The sequence below is a fragment of the Tachyglossus aculeatus genome, chromosome 2 (genome assembly GCF_015852505.1).
Source record: "Tachyglossus aculeatus isolate mTacAcu1 chromosome 2, mTacAcu1.pri, whole genome shotgun sequence".
In the NCBI taxonomy this organism is placed as follows: Eukaryota; Metazoa; Chordata; class Mammalia; order Monotremata; family Tachyglossidae; genus Tachyglossus; species Tachyglossus aculeatus.
This window is the reverse complement of record NC_052067.1, coordinates 145480238-145503179: the sequence shown is the minus strand read 5'-3', so window position 1 is coordinate 145503179 and position 22942 is coordinate 145480238. Positions and strand designations below refer to the sequence as shown.

Sequence of the window (22942 nt, the reverse complement as noted above, 5' to 3'; positions counted from 1 at the left end):
TTCCCAGTCTTCATCCCCATTTTACAGATGAGGGAACCGAGGCCCAGAGAAGGGAAGTGACTTACCCAAAGTCACACAGCTGACAAGTGGCGGAGTCAGGATTTGAACCCATGACCTCTGACTCCAAAGCCCGGGCTCTTTCCACTGAGCCACGCTGCTTCTCAATCTTCACCGTCTTCATCCCCATTTGACAGGTGAGGGAACCGAGGCCCAGAGAAGCGAAGTGACTTCAGTTCCCTCATCTGTAAAATGGGGATGAAGACTGTGAGCCCCACGTGGGACAACCTGATCACCCTGTATCCTCCCCAGAGCTTAGAACGGTGCTTTGCACATAGTAAGCGCTTAACAAATGCCAATTATTATTATTATTATTATTATTATTATTCAATCAATACGAACATTTGACTAACAAATGTTAGGATTGTTCACAACCTCCCAAGCGCTTAGTCCAGAGCTCTGAACACAGTAAGCGCTCAATAAATACGATGGAATGAATGAATGAATGCGCAGAGCTCTGAATAAAGACAGGTGAGGATTCCAGGGGCATTAATTTATCCATCATCATCATCAATCGCATTTATTGAGCACTTACTATGTGCAGAGCACTGTACTAAGCGCTTGGGAAGTACAAATTGGCAACATTATCCATAGGGGGGCTTCAAGGACAATCAATCAATCAATCAATCATATTTATTGAGCACTTACTGTGTGCAGAGCACTGTACTAAGCGCTCGGGAAGTACAAGTTGGCAACATATAGAAACGGTCCCTACCCAACAGTGGGCTCACAGTCTAGAAGAGAAGCAGCGTGGCTCAGTGGAAAGAGCCCGGGCTTTGGAATCCTGGCTCTGCCAATTAAATAATTAATTAATGATGGCATTTATTAAGCGCTTACTATGTGCAAAGCACTGTTCTAAGCGCTGGGGAAGTTACAAGGTGATCGGGTTGTCCCACTTGGGGCTCACAGTCTTCATCCCCATTTTACAGTTGAGGGAACTGAGGCGAAGTGAAGTGACTTGCCCAAAGTCACACAGCTGACAGTTGGCAGAGGCAGGATTTGAACCCATGACCTCTGACTCCAATTGCCAGCTGTGTGACTTTGGGCAAGCCACTTCACTTCTCTGGGCCTCAGTTCCCTCATCTGGAAAACGGGGATGAAGACTGTGAGCCCCCCCCCACCGTGGGACAACCCGATCTCCTTTCATTCATTCATTCAATCGTATTTACTGAGCGCTTACTGTGTGCAGAGCACTGTACTAAACGCTTGGGAAGTACAAGTTGGCGACATATAGAGACGTTCCCTACCCAACAGCGGGCTCACAGTCTAGAAGGGGGAGACAGACAACAAAACAAAACATATTAACAAAATAAAATAAATAGAATATGTACAAGTAAAATAAATAAATAGAGTAATAAATACGTGCAGGTGCTGTAACCTCCCCAGCGCTTAGAATAGTGCTTTGCACGTAGTAAGCACTTAATAAATGCCATCATTATTATTATTATTGAATTTATTTGTACATATTTATTACTCTATTTATTTTACTTGTACATATCTAGTCTATTTATTTTATTTTGTTAGTATGTTTCGTTTTGTTGTCTGTCTCCCCCTTTTAGACTGTGAGCCCACTGTTGGGTAGGGACCGTCTCTAGATGTTGCCAACTTGTACTTCCCAAGCGCTTAGTACAGTGCTCTGCCCACAGTAAGCGCTCAATAAATACGATTGATTGATTGATTGATTGATATTATTATTACTCATCAGAGTTAGTGAATGGAAGCAGCGTGGCCTCGTGGAAAGAGCCCGGGCCCGGGAATCAGAGGACCTGGGTTCTAATCCCGGCTCTGTCACTTGTCCGCTGCGTGACCTTGGGCAAGTCACTTCACTCCTCTGGGCCTCAGCTGCCTCATCTGCAAAATGGGCATTAAAACTGCGAGCCCCACGGGGTACAGGGATGGCGTCCAACCCGATGATCTTGTACCTACCCCGACGGTCAATACAGTGCTTGGCATAAAGCATCCCAGCTCCGCCACTTGTCTGCTGTGTGACCTTGGGCCAGTCACTTCATTTCTCTGGGCCTCAGTGACCTCATCTGGAAAATGGGGATTGAGATTGTGAGCCCCACGTGGGACGGGGAACTGTGTCCATCCTCATTTGTTTCCGGCGCTTAGAACAGTGCTTGGCATATAACGATGGCGTTTATTAAGCGCTTACTATGTGCAAAGCACTGTTCTAAGCGCTGGGACAAGGTGATCAGGTGGTCCCACAGGGGGCTCACAGTCTTACTCCCCATTTTACAGACGAGGTAACCGAGGCCCAGAGAAGTGAAGTGACTTGCCCAAAGTCACCCAGCTGACAAGTGGCGAAGCCGGGATTTGAACCCATGACCTCTGACTCCAAAGTCCGGGCTCTTTCCACCGAGCCACGCTGCTTCTCAAGTAAGCGCTTAACAGATACCATCATTATTATTATTATTATTATTTAACAGATACCAGCATTATTAAGTGGAGACCCTGTTCACCCCGATTTTTTTATGGTATTTGATAAGCACTTACTACTTACTAAACGCTGAGGTAGATACGAGCTCATCCCTTTGGACGCGGTCTTCGTCCCCATTCATTCATTCATTCATTTTCCCCCTCTCCATCCCCCCATCTTACCTCCTTCCCTTCCCCACCGCACCTGTATATATGTATATATGTTTGTACAGATTTATTACTCTATTTATTTATTTTACTTGTACATATCTATCCCATTTATTTTATTTTGCTAGTCTGTTTGGTTTTGTTCTCTGTCTCCCCCTTTTAGACTGTGAGCCCACTGTTGGGTAGGGACCGTCTCTACATGTTGCCAATCTGTACTTCCCAAGCGCTTAGTACAGTGCTCTGCACACAGTAAGCGCTCAATAAATACGATTGATGATGATGATGATCCCCATTCATTCATTCAATCGTATTATCCAGCGCTCACCGTGTGCCGACAGTAAGCGCTCAATAAATACGATTGAATGAAGGCCGGGCACTGTACTGAGCGCTTGGAAAGTACAACGCAACGATAAATGGGGCTCACAGTACTGATCACGGAAGCCCATCTTCCAGGTGAGGGAACCGAGGCCCAGAGAAGCGAAGTGACTTGCCCAAGGTCACGCAGCAGACACGTGATGTAGGCAGAATTAGAACTCAGGTCCTTCTGACTCCCAGGACCCCGCTCTATCCATTAGGCCACACTGCTTTCCCCTCCTACTTAAACAGTGAGCCCCATGGGGTGCTCTGCACATAGTAAGCGCTTAATAAATGCCATTATTATTATTATTATTATTATTATTATTATTATTATTATTATTATTATTATTGGGAACAGTGACTTGATTACCTGGTACCTACTCCAACGCTCAGTACAGCGCTTGTTGCAGAGTAAATGCCTAACAAATACTAACATCATTAAATGGAGGCCATGTTATCCCTTCTACTTCCATCCATCAATCGTATTTATTGAGCGCTTACTGTGTGCAGAGCGCTGTACTAAGCGCTTGGGAAGTACAATTTGGCAATGTATAGAGACGGTCCCTACCCAACAGTGGGCTCACAGTCTAAAAGGGGGAGACGGAGAACAAAACCAAACAAACAAAATAAAATAAATAGAATAGATATGTACAAGTAAAATAAATAAATAAATAGAGTAATAAATATGTACAAACATATATACATATATACAGGTATATATACAGGTCTACTATAATACAATATACACATTTCTACTTAAATGGTGAGCCCCAGGAGGGCCGGGACTATGTACGACTCGATTAGCTTGTCTCTACCGGCGCTTAGAACAGGGCCCGGCGCTCAGAACAGTGCTTGGCACATAGTAAGCGCTTAACAAATACCATCGTTATTATTCATTCATTCATTCGATCGTATTTATTGAGCGCTTACTGTGTGCGGAGCACTGGACTAAGCGCTTGGGAAGTACAAGTCGGCAACATATAGAGACGGTCCCTATCCAGTAGCAAGCACTTAGTCCAGTGCTCCGTGCACTGTAAGCGCTCAATAAATACGACTGAATGAATGAATGAATGAATGAATAGCGGGCTCACAGTCTAGAAGGGGGAGACAGACAACAAAACAAAACATATTAACAAAATTAAATAAATAGAATAGTAAATATGGACAAGTAAAATAGAGTAATAAATCTGTACAAACATATAGACAGGTGCTGTGGGGAGGGGAAGGAGGTAGGGCGGGGGGCAATGTTTATTATTATTATTATTATTATTATTATTATTATTATTATTATTATTATTATTATTATTATTATTATTATTTTATTATTATTATTATTATTTTTAGACTGTGAGTCCACTGTTGGGTAGGGACTGTTTCTCTGTCTCCCCCTTTTAGACTGTGAGCCCACTGTTGGGTAGGGACTGTCTCTATGTGTTGCCAATTTGTACTTCCCAAGCGCTTAGTACAGTGCTCTGCACATAGTAAGCGCTCAATAAATACGATTGATTGATTGATTGATTGATTGACTGTCTCTATACGTTGCCAATTTGTACTTCCCAAGCGCTTAGTACAGTGCTCTGCACATAGTAAGCGCTCAATAAATACGATTGATGATGATGATTATTACCCCAACACTCAGTACAGTGCTTGATGGACAGTAAGCATTTAACAAATACCAGCATTATTAAGTGGAGCCTCCGCTCTCCCTCCTACTAGATAATAAGCATTCATTCATTCATTCATTCAATCGTATTTATTGGGCGCTTACTGTGTGCAGAGCACTGCACTAAGCGCTTTAAGCATGGTTTTTGTTAAGCCCTTACTATGTGCCGAGCACTGTTCTAAGCGCTGGGGTAGATACAAAGGGTAACAGGTTGACGACTCTATTTATTTTACTTGTCCGTATTGACTATTCTATTTATTTTGTTAATGGTGTGCATCAGCTTAGTACAGTGCTCTGCACACAGTAAGCGCTCAATAAATACGATTGATGATGATGATCAGCGTGGCTCAGCGGAAAGAGCCCGGGCTTTGGAGTCACAGGTCATGGGTTCAAATTCCGGCTCCGCCAACAGTCTGCTGTGTGACTTTGGGCAAGTCACTTCACTTCTCTGGGCCTCAGTTAACTCATCTGTAAAATGGGAATTAATACTGTAAGCCCCCCGTGGGACAACCTGATCACCTTGTTACCTCGCCAGCGCTTAGAACAGTGCTTTGCACATAGTAAGCGCTTAACAAATGCTATTATTATTATTATTATTATTATTATTATTATTATTATTATTATTATTATTATTACCTAGCTTTACTTCTATTTATTCTGATGACTTGACACCTGTCTCCATGTTTTGTTTTGTTGTCCGTCTCCCCCTTCTAGACTGTGAGCCCGTTGTTGGGTAGGGACCGTCTTCATATGTTGCCGACTTGTACTGCCCAAGCGCTTAGTACAGTGCTCTGCACACAGTAAGTGCTCAATAAATACGATTGAATGAATGAATGAATTCAGGGCTTAGTACAGTGCAAGCGCTTGGTCCAGTGCTCTGCACACAGCAAGTGTTCACTAAGATTGAATGAATGAATTAATTAAGCGCTTAGTACAGAGCAAGCGCTTAGTCTAGTGCTCTGCACACAGTAGGCGCTTAATAAATACGATTGAATGAATGAATGAATTCAGGGCTTAGTACAGTGCAAGCGCTTAGTCCAGTGCTCTGCACACAGCAAGTGTTCACTAAGATTGAATGAATGAATGAATTAAGCGCTTAGTACAGAGCAAGCGCTTAGTCTAGTGCTCTGCACACAGTAAGCCCTCAATAAATGTGATTGAATGAATGAATTAAGGCTTAGTATAGTGCTCTGCATGCAGGAAGCACTCAATAAATACGATTGAATGAGTGAACGAATGAATTAAGCGCTTAGTACAGTGCAAGCGCTTAGTCCAGTGCTTTGCACACAGTAAGCGCTCAATAAATACGATTGAATGAATGAAGTGTAGTACAGTGCGAGCGCTTAGTCCAGTGCTCTGCACGCAGGAAGCGCTCAATATGATTGAATGAATGAATGAATGAATGAATGAATGAATTAAGGGCATAGTCCAGTGCAAGCGCTTAGTCCAGTGCTCTGCACACAGTAAGCGCTCAATAAACATGATTGTATGAATGAATTAAGTGTTTAGTCCATTGCAAACGCTTAGTCCAGTGCTCTGCACACAGTAAGCGCTCAATAAACACGATTGTATGAATGAATGAATTAAGGGCTTAGTCCAGTGCAAGCGCTTAGTCCAGTGCTCTGCACACAGTAAAGCGCTCAATAAATACGATTGAATGAATGAATGAAGCGCTTAGTCCAGTGCAAGCGCATAGGCCAATGCTCTGCACACAGTAAGTGCTCAATGAATACGATTGAATGAATGAGTGAATGAATTAAGCGCTTAGTCCAGTGCTCTGCACACAGTAAGCGCTCAATGAATACGATTGAATGAGTGAATGAATTAAGCGCTTAGTCCAGTGAAAGTGCTTAGTCCACTGCTCTGCACACAGTAAGCGCTCAACGAATACGATTGAATGAATAAATTAAGCGCTTAGCACAGTGCAAGCGCTTAGTCCAGTGCTCTGCACACAGTAAGCGCTCAATACGATTGAATGAATGAAGCGCTTAGTCCAGTGCCAGCGCTTAGTCCAGTGCTCTGCACACAGTAAGCGCCCAATAAACACGATTGTATGAGTGAACGAATTAAGGGCTTAGTCCAGTGCAAGCGCTTAGTCCAGTGCTCTGCACACAGTAAGCGCTCAATGAATACGATTGACGGAGCGAATGAATGAAGCGCTTAGTCCAGTCCAAGCGCTTAGTCCAGTGCTCTGCACAGAGTAAGCGCTCAACGAATGCGATTGAATGAATAAATTAAGCGCTTAGCACAGTGCAAGAGCTTAGTCCAGTGCTCTGCACACAGTAAGCGCTCAATACGATTGAATGAATGAAGCGCTTAGTCCAGTGCCAGCGCTTAGTCCAGTGCTCTGCACACAGTAAGCGCTCAATGAATACGGTTGAATGAATGACTGAATGAAGTGCTTAGTCCAGTGCAAGCGCTTAGTCCAGTGCTCTGCACACAGTAAGCGCTCAATGAATACGATTGAATGAATGAATGAATGAATGAACGAATTAAGCGCTTAGTCCAGTGCTCTGCACACAGTAAGTGCTCAATGAATACGATTGAATGAGTGAATGAATGAAGCGCTTAGTCCAGTCCAAGCGCTTAGTCCAGTGCTCTGCACACAGTAAGCACTCAACGAATACGATTGAACGAATAAATTAAGCGCTTAGCACAGTGCAAGCGCTTAGTCCAGTGCTCTGCACACAGTAAGCGCTCAATACGATTGAATGAATGAAGCGCTTAGTCCAGTGCTCTGCACACAGTAAGCGCCCAATGAACACGATTGTATGAGTGAATGAATTAAGGGCTTAGTCCAGTGCAAGCGCTTAGTCCAGTGCTCTGCGCACAGCAAGTGTTCACTAAGATTGAATGAATGAATGAAGAGCTTAGTCCAGTGCAAGCGCTTAGTCCAATGCTCTGCACACAGTAAGCGCTCAATGAATACGATTGAATGAATGACTGAATGAAGTGCTTAGTCCAGTGCTCTGCACACAGTAAGCGCTCAATGAGTACGATTGAATGAATGAATGAATGAATTAAGCACTTAGTCCAGTGCTCTGCACACAGTAAGCGCTCAATGAATACGATTGACGGAGCGAATGAATGAAGCGCTTAGTCCAGTCCAAGCGCTTAGTCCAGTGCTCTGCACAGAGTAAGCGCTCAACGAATGCGATTGAATGAATAAATTAAGCGCTTAGCACAGTGCAAGAGCTTAGTCCAGTGCTCTGCACACAGTAAGCGCTCAATACGATTGAATGAATGAAGCGCTTAGTCCAGTGCCAGCGCTTAGTCCAGTGCTCTGCACACAGTAAGCGCTCAATGAATACGGTTGAATGAATGACTGAATGAAGTGCTTAGTCCAGTGCAAGCGCTTAGTCCAGTGCTCTGCACACAGTAAGCGCTCAATGAATACGATTGAATGAATGAATGAATGAATGAACGAATTAAGCACTTAGTCCAGTGCTCTGCACACAGTAAGTGCTCAATGAATACGATTGAATGAGTGAATGAATGAAGCGCTTAGTCCAGTCCAAGCGCTTAGTCCAGTGCTCTGCACACAGTAAGCACTCAACGAATACGATTGAACGAATAAATTAAGCGCTTAGCACAGTGCAAGCGCTTAGTCCAGTGCTCTGCACACAGTAAGCGCTCAATACGATTGAATGAATGAAGCGCTTAGTCCAGTGCTCTGCACACAGTAAGCGCCCAATGAACACGATTGTATGAGTGAATGAATTAAGGGCTTAGTCCAGTGCAAGCGCTTAGTCCAGTGCTCTGCACACAGCAAGTGTTCACTAAGATTGAATGAATGAATGAAGAGCTTAGTCCAGTGCAAGCGCTTAGTCCAATGCTCTGCACACAGTAAGCGCTCAATGAATACGATTGAATGAATGACTGAAGTGCTTTAGTCCACTGCAAGCGCTTAGTCCAGTGCTCTGCGCACAGTAAGCGCTCAATGAATACGATTGAATGAATGAATTAAGCGTTTAGTCCAGTGCACGCGCTTAGTCCAGTGCTCTGCACACAGTAAGCGCTCAATGAATACGATTGAATGAGTGAATGAATTAAGCGCTTAGTCCAGTGAAAGTGCTTAGTCCACTGCTCTGCACACAGTAAGCGCTCAACGAATACGATTGAATGAAAAAATTAAGTGCTTAGCCCAGTGCAAGCGCTTAGTCCAGTGCTCTGCACACAGTAAGCGCTCAATACGATTGAATGAAAGAAGCGCTTAGTCCAGTGCCAGCGCTTAGTCCAGTGCTCTGCACACAGTAAGCGCTCAATAAACACGATTGTATGAGTGAATGAATTAAGGGCTTAGTCCAGTGCAAGCGCTTAGTCCAGTGCTCTGCACACAGTAAAGCACTCAATAAATACGATTGAATGAATGAATGAATTAAGCGCTTAGTCCAGTGCAAGCGCATAGGCCAATGCTCTGTACACAGTAAGCGCTCAATGAATACGATTGAATGAATGAATGAATGAAGTGCTTAGTCCAGTGTACGCGCTTAGTCCAGTGCTCTGCACACAGTAAGCGCTCAATGAATACGATTGAATGAGTGAATGAATGAAGCTCTTAGTCCAGTCCAAGCGCTTAGTCCAGTGCTCTGCACACAGTAAGCACTCAACGAATACGATTGAACGAACAAATTAAGCGCTTAGCGCAGTGCAAGCGCTTAGTCCACTGCTCTGCACACAGTAAGCGCTCAACGAATACGATTGAATGAATAAATTAAGCGCTGAGCGCAGTGCAAGCGCTTAGTCCAGTGCTCTGCACACAGTAAGCGCTCAATAAACACGATTGTATGAGTGAATGAATTAAGGGCTTAGTCCAGTGCAAGCGCTTAGTCCAGTGCTCTGCACACAGTAAAGCGCTCAATAAATACGATTGAATGAATGAATGAATGAAGCGCTTAGTCCAGTGCACGCGCTTAGTCCAGTGCTCTGCACACAGTAAGGCGCCCAATAAGATTGAATGAATGAATGAAGCGCTTAGTCCAGTGCACGCGCTTAGTCCAGTGCTCTGCACACAGTAAGCACTCGATGAATACGATTGAATGAGTGAATGAATGAAGCGCTTAGTCCAGTCCAAGCGCTTAGTCCAGTGCTCTGCACACAGCAAGCGCTCAACGAATACGATTGAATGAATAAATTAAGCGCTTAGCGCAGTGCAAGTGCTTAGTCCAGTGCTCTGCACACAGTAAGCGCTCAATACGATTGAATGAATGAAGCGCTTAGTCCAGTGCCAGCGCTTAGTCCAGTGCTCTGTACACAGTAAGCGCTCAAATACGATTCAATGACTGAAAGAAGCGCTTAGTACGGCGTAAGCGCTCAGTACAGTGCTCTGCACGCAGTAAGCACTCAATAAATACGAATGAATGATAAATACGATTGATGATGAATGAATGATGATTAATTATTGTGACCATATTATTTATTTATTATTGCTCTATTAATTTATTTATTATTACTCTAATTATTTATTATTATTCTATTTATTATTTATTATTACTCCATTTATTTACTTTATTTGTCCGTATTTATCCTATTGATTTTATTGTTGCTAATATGTTTTGTTTTGTTGTCTGTCTCCCCCATCTAGACTGTTGGGTAGGGACCGTCTCTACATGTCGCCAACTTGTACTTCCCAAGCGCTTAGTACAGTGCTCCGCACACAGGAAGCGCCCAATAAATAGGATTGAATGAATGAATGAATGACCAAATCATGTGTTTCCATAGCAACGATAAAAAGAGGCCGCCCCCTCCCAGAGTGACGTCACTTCCGGGGGCGACCGGCCCCGTGACCCCGCCGCCCAACACTTCCGGGTCACGCGGGCCCCTGGGCCGCCCGAGCAGCCCATAATGATGACGACGGTATTTGTTAAGCGCTTACTCTGTGCAAAGCACTGTTCTAAGCGCTAACGGCCTGTTAGCCCGCCCAGCCTCCCATCGGGCCTTGCGATGTATATATGGTTGTACGTATTTATTACTCTATTTATTTATTTTACTTGTACATATCTATTCTATTTATTTTATTTTGTTGGTATGTTTGGTTCTGTTCTCTGTCTCCCCCTTTTAGACTGTGAGCCCACTGTTGGGTAGGGACTGTCTCTATGTGTTGCCAATTTGTACTTCCCAAGCGCTTAGTACAGTGCTCTGCACATAGTAAGCGCTCAATAAATACGATTGATTGATTGATTGACAGCACTTCCGGCCAAGATGGCGTAACCGGAAATGGACTGCAGGGCCGCCACTGGTTCCCTCAACAAGATGGCGGCGCCCGCGGGCGGAACCGGAAGTGGCCGATGTGGGGCGAGCTGGTTCCCTAACAAAATGGAGGCGTCCCTGCGCTGGGGGCCCGCGGGCGTAGCCGGCAATGGTTCACCTGTATATATGTTTGTACATATTTATTACTCTATTCATTTATTTATTTTGCTTGTACATATCTATTCTATTTATTTTATTTTGTTAGTATGTTTGGTTTTGTTCTCTGTCTCCCCCTTTTAGACTGTGAGCCCACTGTTGGGTAGGGACCGTCTCTATATGTTGCCAACTTGTACTTCCCAAGCGCTTAGCACGGTGCTCTGCACACAGTAAGCGCTCAATAAATACGATTGATTGATTCGTATGGGGGTGTGGTGGGAGGGAGGCTGTGATTCTCTAACCACGAGGCGGCGCGGGCGGAACCGGAAATGGACGGAACGGGAGTGTGGTCGGGGGCGCTGAGACCCTAACAAGATGGCGGCGCCCGCGGGCGGAACCGGAAATGGCTCGAAGGGGGGCCGACTCCCCACCAAGATGGCGGCGCCCGTGTGTCGAAGCCCGCGGGCGGAACCGGAAATGGTTCGTAGGGGGGTGGGGTGGGGGAGAGGTGATTCTCTAACAAGAAAGCGGCGCGCGCGGAACCGGAAATGGGCGGAACGGGACTGTGGTTGGGCGGCACTGAAACCCTAACAAGATGGATGGCCCTTCGAAGCCCTACTGAGAACTCACCTCCTCCAGGAGGCCTTCCCAGACTGAGCCCCCTCCTCCCCCCCCGCCTTACCTCCTTCCCCTCCCCACAGCACCTGTATACGTGTTTGTACATATTTATTACTCCGTTCATTTTACTTGTACATATTTACTCTCTTTCATTTATATGTTTAGTTACTGTTATCGACAAGTAGGGTGCAAAATAGGTTAATCAGTGTAAATCGGCCGCAGGGTTCTTGAACCCAGGGTGGTGACGCAGATAGGAAAAATCACCCAGAGACATGAGTTCAGATAGAGCAGTAAAGAAGGAAAGTGGCTACCTTGCCCGTTCACCTCCCGGGAGAGGGACGAGTGACAAGCAGCCCCCATCCCCATATCACTGTGTCTTTTATTGAGTTACAGCAACATGGGAATGGGGCATTTGGGAATTTCAGGAATTGGGACCAGTAGGATGTGGGCCTGGAATGCCCTCCCTCTGCCCATCCGCCAAGCTCGCTCTCTTCCTCCCTTCAAGGCCCTGCTGAGAGCTCACCTCCTCCAGGAGGCCTTCCCACACTGAGCCCCTTCCTTCCTCTCCCCCTCGTCCCCCTCTCCATCCCCCGCATCTTACCTCCTTCCCTTCCCCACAGCACCTGTATATATGTATATATGTTTGTACATGTTTATTACTCTATTTTGTTTGTACATAGGTATTCTATTTATTTTATTTTGTTAGTATGTTTGGTTTTGTTCTCTGTCTCCCCCTTCTGCACATAGTAAGCACTCAATAAATACGATTGATGATGATGTTACAGATTATCTTTGTTCTCCGTTCCCACGCCTTGCATAGATAGGTAATAGGGATGTAAATTCTTGTGCCCTACGGCCTTGCATAGGTAGGTGATAGGGATGTAAATGCTCTTCGGATGGGTGTTACTTGTTGATGGCCTTGAAGGCATCTGTTACAGACTTGTTCTCTCAGCCTGCAGAAATGGAGGGTTACTGTCAGCAAGCATATACAAAATGGAGTCAGTCATGTCAAGTCCGCTGTGGACAACATTATTACTCTATTTTACTTATACATATTTACTCTATTTTGTTAATATGTTTAGTTTTGTTGTCTGTCTCCCCCTTCTAGACTGTGAGCCCGTCGTTGGGTAGGGACCGTCTCTCTATGTTGCCGACTTGTACTTCCCAAGCGCGTAGTACAGTGCTCTGCACACAGTAAGCGCTCAATAAATATGAGTGAATGAATGAATGATTGACGGCGCCCGCGGGCGGAACCGGAAATGGCCGGGGGGGGCTCCGACTCTCTACCAAGATGGCGGCGCTCGTGAGCTGGAGCCCGCGGGGGGGACCGGAAACGGCTGAGGGGTCGTGCACGGAGACGCCAACGCCGTAGCTTCCCATCGTTCCCCGCGCCGGCTCCTGCGACCAAGGGAACCGGAAATGTGTAGTTTGGGGGTGTGGTGGGGGAGGCTGTGATTCTCTGACAAGAAGGCGGGACCGGAAACGGACGGTACGGGAGTGTGGCTGGTGGGCGCTGAGACCCTAACAGGATGGCGGCGCCGGCGGAACCGGAAATGGACGGTACCGGAGTGTGGCCGGAGGGGGCTGAGCCCCTACCAAGATGGCGGCGCCGGCGGAAGTGGAAGGTACTGGGGCGTGGCCTGGGGGGCGTTGAACCCCTACCAAGATGGCGGCGCCGGCGGAACCGGAAGTGGAAGGTACTGGAATGTGGCCTGGGGGCGTTAAGCCCCTACCAAGATGGCGGCGCCGGCGGAACCGTAAATGGACGGTACAGGAGGAGTGTGGCCTGGAGGCGCTGAACCCCTACCAAGATGGCGGCGCCGGCGGAACCGGAAATGGACGGTGCAGGAGGAGTGTGTCCCGGGGGGCGCTGAGACCCTAACAAGATGGCGGCGCCGGCGGAACCGGATATGGACGGTACTGGAGTGTGGCCTGGGGGCGCTGAGACTCTAACAAGATGGCGGCGCCGGCGGAACCGGAAATGGACGGTACTGGAGTGTGGCCTGGGGGGCGCTGAGCCCCTACCAAGATGGCGGAACCGGAAATGGACGGTACGGGAGGAGTATGGCCTGAGGGGCGCTGAACCCCTAACAAGATGGCGGCGCCGGCGGAACCGGAAATGGACGGTACAGGAGGAGCGTGGCCTGGGGGCGCTGAGCCCCTACCAAGATGGCGGCGCCCGCGGGCGTAACCGGAGATAGCTGGGGGCGTGGCCGGAGACGCCCCGCCGTGCGTTCCCGTCGTGCCCCGCGACCAAGATGGCGGCGCCCGCGGGCGGAACCGGAAACGGCCGTGCGGGGCGGGGGGCGTGGCCGGAAGCGCCGAGGCCGCGACCTCCCTCCCTCCCTCCCGGCCGGCCACGATGTGGGCGCCCGGCCTGCGCGTCGTGTCCCGCGGGCGCCACTCGGGCGCGGCCGGCCTGCTGTCCGAGCTGCGGGAGCGCGGCCTGCTCCAGGAGATCGTGCCGGCGCGGGGCGCCGACGAGGAGCTGCCGGACCTGCTGGGCCCCGGCCGCGCGGGGGCGCCGCTGGTGGCCTACTGCGGCTTCGACCCCACGGCGGCGTCGCTGCACGTGGGCCACCTGCTCCCCCTGCTGGCGCTGCTGCACCTGCGGCGCGCCGGGCACCACGTCATCGCGCTGGTGGGCGGGGCCACGGCGCGCCTGGGGGACCCGAGCGGCCGCGCGGGGGCGCGCGAGGCCCTGGGCGCCGAGCGCGTGCGCGGGAACGCGCGCGCGCTGGGGCGGGGCCTGCGGGCGCTGGCGGCCAATGAGGGGGCGGCGGCGGGGGCGCCTGCGCGCGGGTCCTTCACCGTGCTGGACAACGCGGCGTGGCTCGGGGAGCGCCCCCTGGTGGAGTTCCTGGAGGCGGCGGGGGGCGCGTTCCGCATGGGGGCGCTGCTGAGCCGGCGGAGCGTGCGCGCGCGGCTGGGCGGGCCCGGCGGGATGAGCCTGGCCCAGTTCTGCTACCCGGCGCTGCAGGCCTACGACTTCTACCACCTGCACCGGCTCTACGGCTGCCGCCTGCAGCTCGGGGGCCACGACCAGCTCGGCAACATCCTCTCCGGCCACCACTTCGTCCGCAGGTGACCCTGACCCCGTGAGGAATTGAGGTGGGGGGGAGTGCATGGGGGGTTCAGCCTGCTGGGCTGCAAGGCCCTCGTCTCGGTGGAATGCACGGGTGCAATCGTTAGAAGAGCGGTTGGGGTGTTGCTGGGATGTGTGGGGTAGCGGTTCAGGGCCTCCTGGCAGGCTAGAGGGTTGTACACGCAGGTGGAGTAGCGGTGGTGCAAGGGGGGGTTAGCTTGGTGGGCTGCAAGGGTTGTCGTCTTGGTGGAATGCACGGGTGCAATTGTTAGAAGAGCAGTTGGGGTAGTGCTGGGATGTGTGGGATAGCAGTTTAGGGCATCCTGGCAGGCTAGAGGGTTGTACACGCAGGTGGAGTAGCGGTGGTGCAAGGGGGGTTTAGCTTGGTGGGCTGCAAGGCTCTCGTCTTGGTGGAATGCGTGGGTGCAATTGTTAGAAGAGCGGTTAGGGTGTTGCTGTGATGTGTAGGATAGCAGTTTAGGGCATCCTGGCAGGCTAGAGGGTTGTACACGCAGGTGGAGTAGCGGTGGTGCAAGGGGGGTTTAGCTTGGTGGGCTGCAAGGCTGTCATCTTGGTGGAATGCGTGGGTGCAATTGTTAGAAGAGCGGTTAGGGTGTTGCTGTGATGTGTAGGATAGCAGTTTAGGGCATCCTGGCAGGCTAGAGGGTTGTACACGCAGGTGGAGTAGTGATGGTGCAAGGGGGGTTTAGCTTGGTGGGCTGCAAGGGTTGTCGTCTTGGTGGAATGCACGGGTGCAGTCGTTAGAAGAGCGGTTAGGGTGTTGCTGTGATGTGTAGGATAGCAGTTTAGGGCATCCTGGCAGGCTAGAGGGTTGTACACGCAGGTGGAGTAGCGATGGTGCAAGGGGGGTTTAGCTTGGTGGGATGCAAGGGTTGTCGTCTTGGTGGAATGCATGGGGGGCGATCGTTAGAAGAGCGGTTAGGGTTGTGCCGGGATGTGTAGGATAGCAGTTTATGGCATCCTGGCAGGCTGGAGGGTTGTTCCCGCAGGTGGAGTAGCAATGGTGCAAGGGTGATTTAGGTTGGTAGGCTGCAAGGCTGTCATCTTGGTGAAATGCACGGGTGCAATCGTTAGAAGAGCAGTTAGGGTGTTGCTGTGATGTGTGGGATAGCAGTTTATGGCATCCTGGCAGGCTAGTGGTTGTTCCCGCAGGAGGAGTAGCAGTGGTGCAAAGGGGGTTTAGCTTGGTGGGCTGCAAGGCTGTCGTCTTGGTGGAATGCACGGGTGTGCGATCGTTAGAAGAGCGGTTAGGGTAGTGCCGGGATGTGTAGGATAGCAGTTTATGGGATCCTGGCAGGCTAGGGGGTTGTTCCCACGGGTGGAGTAGCAATGGTGTAAGGGGGGTTTAGCTTGGTGGGCTGCAAGGCTGTCATCTTGGTGGAATTCGTGGGGGGCAATTGTTAGAATGGCAGTTAGCGTGTTGCTGTGATGTATAGGATGGCAGTTTATGGCATCCTGGCAGGCTAGAGGGTTGTTCCCGTAGGTGGAGTAGCAATGGTGCAAGGGGGGTTTAGCTTGGTGGGCTGCAAGGCTGTCATCTTGGTGGAATGCACGGGTGCAACTGTTAGAGCAGTTAGGGTATTGCTGTGATGTGTAGGATAGCAGTTGATGGCATACTGGCAGGCTAGAGGGTTGTTCCCATAGGTGGAATAGCAATGGATGGGCTAGCGCTTAGCATGTTGCCGTGGAAGAGCAATTTACCTTGGTAGGCTACGGGGCTGTCATCTTGGTGGAATGCGTGGGTGCAATCATTAGAATAGCAATTAGTGTATTGCTATGATATACAGAACAGCAATTTATGTCACCCTCTTAGACTCTAGGGTTTTTCCCATAGGTGGAATAGCAGTGGTTAGCGTATTGCTGGAATGCGTGGAAGAGCAATTTATCTTGGTAGGCTATGGGGCTGTCATCTCGGTGGAATGCATGGGTGCGAGCGTTAAAATGGCAGTTAGTGTATTGCTGTGATATACAGGATAGCAATTTATGTCATCCTGGCAGGCTATAGGGTTGTTCCCATAGGTGGAATAGCAATGGATGGGTTAGCGCTTAGCATATTGCTGTAATACGTGGAAGAGCAATTTATCTTGGTAGGCTACGGGCCTGTCATCTCGGTGGAATGCATGGGTGCGATCATTAGAAGAGCAGTTAGCGTATTGCTGTGATGTATAGAATGGCAATTTATGGCATCCCGTCAGGCTGTAGGGTGGTTAGAGTGTGAAAATAGATGGGTGCAATCATTAGACTACCAACTAGTTTATTGCTATAATATGTGGAAGAGCAATTTATGGCATCCTGTTAGGCTATAGGGTGTGAAAATAGATGGGTGCAATCATTAGACTAGCAACTAGTTTATTGCTATAATATGTGGAAGAGCAATTTATGTCATCCTGTTAGGCTATAGGGTGTGAAAATAGATGGGTGTGATCATTAGAATAGCAACTAGTGTATTACTGTAATATGTGGAAGAGCAGTTTCTGTCATCCTGTTAGGCTATAGGGTTGTTAGAGTGTGAAAATAGATGGGTGCGATCATAAGAATAGCAATTAATGTGTTGCTATAATATTAATGTATTAATGTTAATACTAACAGAACAGGAGTTTATGTCACCCTGTTAGACTGTAGGGTTGTTCCACTATCTTGGCTTGTTCCCATATGTCCAGTAGCAATGGATGGGCTAGCAATGAGCATACTGCTGCGATGCGTGCAAGAGCAATTTACCTTGGTAGACTATAGGGCTGTCACCTTGTTGGAATGCATGGGGGCAATCATTAGAATAACAAATTATATAGAATAGCAATTTAGGTCATCCTGTTAGGCTATAGGGTTGTTAGAGTGTTAGAATATGTGGGTACAATCATTATGCTAGCTATTAGTATAATGCTATAATATGTGGAAGAGCAATTTATGTCATCCTGCTAGGCTATAGGGTTGTTAGAGTGTGAAAATAGATGGGTGCAATCATTAGAACAGCAGGTAGTGTGTTGCTATCATCTTATAGAACAGCAATTTGTGTCAAACTGTGAGGCTGTAGGGTTGTTCCACTATCTTGGCTTGTTCCCATATGTCCAATAGCAATGGATGGGCTAGCAATTAGGATATCGCTGTGATGCGTAGGAGAGCAATTTGGCTCGGTAGGCTACGGGGCTGTCATCTTGTCGGAATGCACGGGGGCAATCGTTAGAATGGCAGTTAGTGTATTGCTGTGATGTGTAGAATGGCAATTTATGTCATCCTGACAGGCTATAGGGTTGTTAGAGTGTTAGAATATATGAGTACAGTCATTAGACTAGCAATTAGTATAATGCTATAATATGTGGAAGAGCAATTTCTGTCATCCTGTTAGGCTATAGGGTTGTTAGAGTGTGAAGATAGATGGGTGCATTCATTAGGATAGCAATCTATGGAAGGGTAATTTATAGCAGCTTGTTAGAATATAGGGTAGTTATAGTGTTGGACTATATGGGTGCAATCATTAGAATAGCAATTAGTATATTGCTGTAATATGTGGAAGAGCAATTTATCTTGGTAGACTGTAGGGTTGTTCCACTATCTTGGCTTGTTCCCATATGAGGAATAGCAATGGCTAGAGTAGCAATTAGCATATTGCTGTAATACGTGGAAGAGCAATTTGTCTTGTTAGGCTCTAGGGTTGTTCCACTAGCTTGGCTTGTTCCCATATGTGCAGTAGCAATTGATAGACTAGCGGTTAGCGTATTGCTGTAATGCGTGGAAGAGCAATTTATCTTGGTAGACTACAGGGCTGTCATCTTGCTGGAATGCATGGGGGCAATCATTAGAATAGCAATTAGTGTATTGCTGTGATATGGAGAATAGCACTTTATGTCATCCTGTTGGGCTATAGGGTTGTTAGAGTGTTAGAATATATGGGTACAGTCATTAGAATAGCAATTAGTATAACGCTATAATATGTGGAAGAGCAATTTATGCCATCCTGTTAGACTATAGGGCTGTTACAGTGTTAAAATAGATGGGTACCATCATTAGAATAGCCATTAGTATATTGCTATAATATGTGGAAGAGCAGTTTGTCATCTTGTTAGAATATAGGGTTGTTATAGTGTCAGAATATATGGGTACCATCATTAGAATAGCCATTAGTATATGGCTATAATATGTGGAAGAGCAATTTGTCATCTTGTTAGAATATAGGGTTGGTATAGTGTTAGAATATATGGGTACAATCATTAGAATAGCAGTTAGTATATTGCTATAATATGTGGAAGAGCAATTTGTCATCTTGTTAGAATATAGGGTTGTTATAGTGTTAGAATATATGGGTACAATCATTAGAATAGCAATTAGTATATTGCTACAATATGTGGAAGAGCAATTTATCTTGGTAGACTGTAGGGCTGTCATCTTGGTGGTATGCCTGGGAGCAATCATTAGAATAGCAATTAGTGTATTGCTGTGATATGTAGAATAGCAATTTATGTCATCCTGTTAGGCTATAGGGTTGTTAGAGTGTTAAAGTAGATGGGTACAATCATTAGAATAGCAATTAGTATGTTCCTATAATATATAGAACAGCAATTTATGTCATCCTGTTAGACCATAGGGTTGTTAGAGTGTCAGAATATATGGGTACAATCATTAGAATAGCAATTAGTATATTGCTATAATATGTGGAAGAGTAACTTATATCATCTTGTTAGACTATAGGGTTGTTATAGTGCTAGAATATATGGGCACAGTCATTAGACTAGCAATTAGTATATTGCTATAATATGTGGAATAGTAATTTATATCATCTTGTTAGACTATAGGGTTGTTATAGTGTTAGAATAGATGGGTACAGTCATTAGACTAGCTATTAGCATATTGCTGTAATACGTGGAATAGCAATTTATCTTGTTAGACTATAGGGTTGTTCCACTATCTTGGCTTATTCCCATATGTGGAATAGCAATGGATAGACTAGTAATTAGCATATTGCTGTAATATGTGCAAGAGCAATTTATCTTGTTAGACTGTAGGGTTGTTCCACTGTCTTGGCTTGTTCCCATATGTGGAATAGCAATTGATGGACTAGCAATTAGTATATTGCTGTAATACGTGGAAGAGCAATTTATCTTGTTAGACTATAGGGTTGTTCCACTACCTTGGCTTGTTCCCATATGTGCAATAGCAATTGATGGATTAGCAATTAGCATATTGCTGTAATGTGTGGAAGAGCAATTTATCTCTGCATGGGATATATGCTATATCCCGTGCTATAGCAATTAGTGTATTGCTGTGATATGTAGAATAGCAATTTATGTCATCCTGTTAGGCTGTAGGGTTGTTTATAGTGTTAAAATAGATGGGTACAATCATTAGAATAGCAATTAGCATGGTGCTGTGATATATGAAACAGCAATTTATGCCATCCTGTTAGACTATAGGGTTGTTTATGGTGTTAAAATCGATGGGTACAATCATTAGAATAGCAATTAGTATATTGCTGTAATATGTGGAAGAGCAATTTATCTTGGTAGACTATAGGGTTGTTCCACTAGCTTGGCTGTTCCCATATGAGCAATAGCAATGGATGGACTAGGAATTAGCATATTGCTGTGATGCGTGGAAGAGCAATTTATCTTGGTAGACTATAGGGCTGTCATCTTGTTGGAATGCATGGGGGCAATCATTAGAATAGCAATTAGTGTATTGCTGTGTTATGTAGAATAGCAATTTATGTCATCCTGTTAGGCTATAGGGTTGTTAGAGTGTTAGAATATATGGACACAGTCATTAGACGAGCAGTTAGTATATTCCTATAATATGTGGAGTAGTAATTTATATCATCTTGTTAGACTATAGGGTTGTTAGAGTGTTAGAATATATGGGCACAGGCATTAGACTAGCCATTAGTATATTGCTATGATATGTGGAATAGTAATTTATCTCATCTTGTTAGAATAGAGGGTTATTATAGTGTTAAAATATATGGGTACAATCATTAGACTAGCAATTAATATATTGCTCTAATCTATAGAATAGCAATTTATGTCATCCTGTTAGAATATAGGGTTGTTTATAGTAGAATATATGGGTACAGTCATTAGCTGAGCAATTAGTTTATTGCTATAATATGTGGAATAGTAATTTATCTCATCTTGTTAGAATATAGTGTTGATATAGTGTTAGAATATATGGGTACAGTCATTAGCCTAGCAATTAGTATATTGCTATAATATGTGGAATAATACTTTATATCATCTTGTTAGACTATAGGGTTGTTTATAGTGTTAAAATAGATGGGTACAGTCAGTTGACTAGCAATTAGCATATTGCTGTAATACTTGGAAGAGCAATTTATCTTGTTAGACTACAGGGTTGTTCCACTATCTTGGCTTGTTCCCATATGTAGCATTGCAATGGATGGACTAGTGGTTAGAATATTGCTGTGATGCGTGGAAGAGCAATTTATCTTGGTAGACTATAGGGCTGTCATCTTGTTGGAATGCATGGGGGCAATCATTAGAATAGCAATTAGTGTATTGCTATGGTGTATAGAATAGCAATTTATGTCATCCTGTTAGACCATAGGGTTGTTAGAGTGTTAAAATAGATGGGTACAATCATTAGAATAGCAATTAGTATATTGCTGTAATACGTGGAAGAGCAATTTATCGTGTTAGACTATAGGGTTGTTCCACTATCTTGGCTTGTTCCCATATGTGGAATAGCAGTTGAGAGACTAGCAATTAGCATATTGCTGTAATACGTGGAAGAGCAATTTATCGTGTTAGACTATAGGGTTGTTCCACTATCTTGGCTTGTTCCCATATGTGTAATAGCAGTTGAGAGACTAGCAATTAGCATATTGCTATAATACATGGAATAGCAATTTATCTTGTTAGACTTTAGGGTTGTTATCTTGTTAGAATGCATGGGTACAATCATTAGAATAGCAATTAGTATATTGCTATAATATGTGGAAGAGTAATTTATATCATCTTGTTAGACTATAGGGTTGTTATAGTGCTAGACTATACGGGTACAGTCATTAGACTAGCAATTAGTATATTGCTATAATATGTGGAATAGTAATTTATCTTGGTAGACTATAGGGTTATTCCACTATCTTGGCATGTTCCCATATGTGGAATAGCAGTGGATAGACTAGCAATTAGCATATTGCTGCAATGCATGGAAAAGCAATTTATCTTGGTAGACTATAGGGTCGTTCCACTATCTTGGCTTGTTCCCATATGTGGAGTAGGAATGGATGGACTAGTGGTTAGCATATTGCTGTAATGCGTGGAAGAGCAGTTTATCTTGTTAGACTACAGGGCTGTTCCACTATCTTGGCATGTTCCCATATGTGGAATAGCAATGGATGGACTAGCGGTTAGCATATTGCTGTGATGCGTGGAAGAGCTATTCATCTTGGTAGGCTATAGGGCTGTCATCTTGTTGGAATGCATGGTTGCAATCATTAGAATAGCAATTAGTGTATTGCTATGATATATGGAATAGCAATTTATGTCATCCTGTTAGGCTATAGGGTTGTTAGAGTGATAGAATATATGGGTACAGTCATTAGACTAGCAGTTAGTATATTGCTATAATATGTGGAATAGTAATTTATCTCATCTTGTTAGACTATAGCGTTGATATAGTATTAGAATATATGGGTACAGTCATTAGACTAGCAGTTAGTATATTGCTGTAATATGCGGAAGAGTAATTTATATCATCTTGGTAGACTATAGGGTTGTTATAGTGTTAGAGTATATGGGCACAGGCATTAGACTAGCAGTTAGTATATTGCTATAATATGTGGAATAGTAATTTATCTCATCTTCTTAGAATATTGGGTTGATATAGTGTTAGAATCTATGGGTACAGTCATTAGACTAGCAATTAGTATATTGCTATAATATGTGGAATAGTAATTTATCTCATCTTAGAATATAGGGTTGATATAGTATTAGAATAGATGGGTACAGTCATTAGACTAGCAATTAGTATATTGCTGTAATATGTGGAAGAGTAATTTATATCATCTTGGTAGACTATAGGGTTGTTATAGTGTTAGAGTATATGGGCCCAGGCATTAGACTAGCAATTAGTATATTGCTGTAATATGTGGAATAGTAATTTATCTCATCTTCTTAGAATATAGGATTGATATAGTGTTAGAGTCTATGGGTACAGTCATTAGACTAGCAATTAGTATATTGCTGTAATATGTGGAAGAG

General features: G+C 45.6%; 1 protein-coding gene across 1 annotated transcript in view; it reads left to right on the top strand.

Moving 5' to 3' along the window:
- The first annotated feature begins 13979 nt into the window (after positions 1 to 13979).
- The window catches only part of YARS2 (tyrosyl-tRNA synthetase 2), a 33012-nt gene continuing 24049 nt past the window's right edge, over positions 13980 to 22942 (top strand). The window contains exon 1 of the mRNA XM_038770137.1: positions 13980 to 14710. Within this exon, the coding sequence (XP_038626065.1) occupies positions 13989 to 14710 (722 nt within the window). The 5' untranslated portion in view covers positions 13980 to 13988. The remainder of the gene's footprint in view (positions 14711 to 22942) is intronic.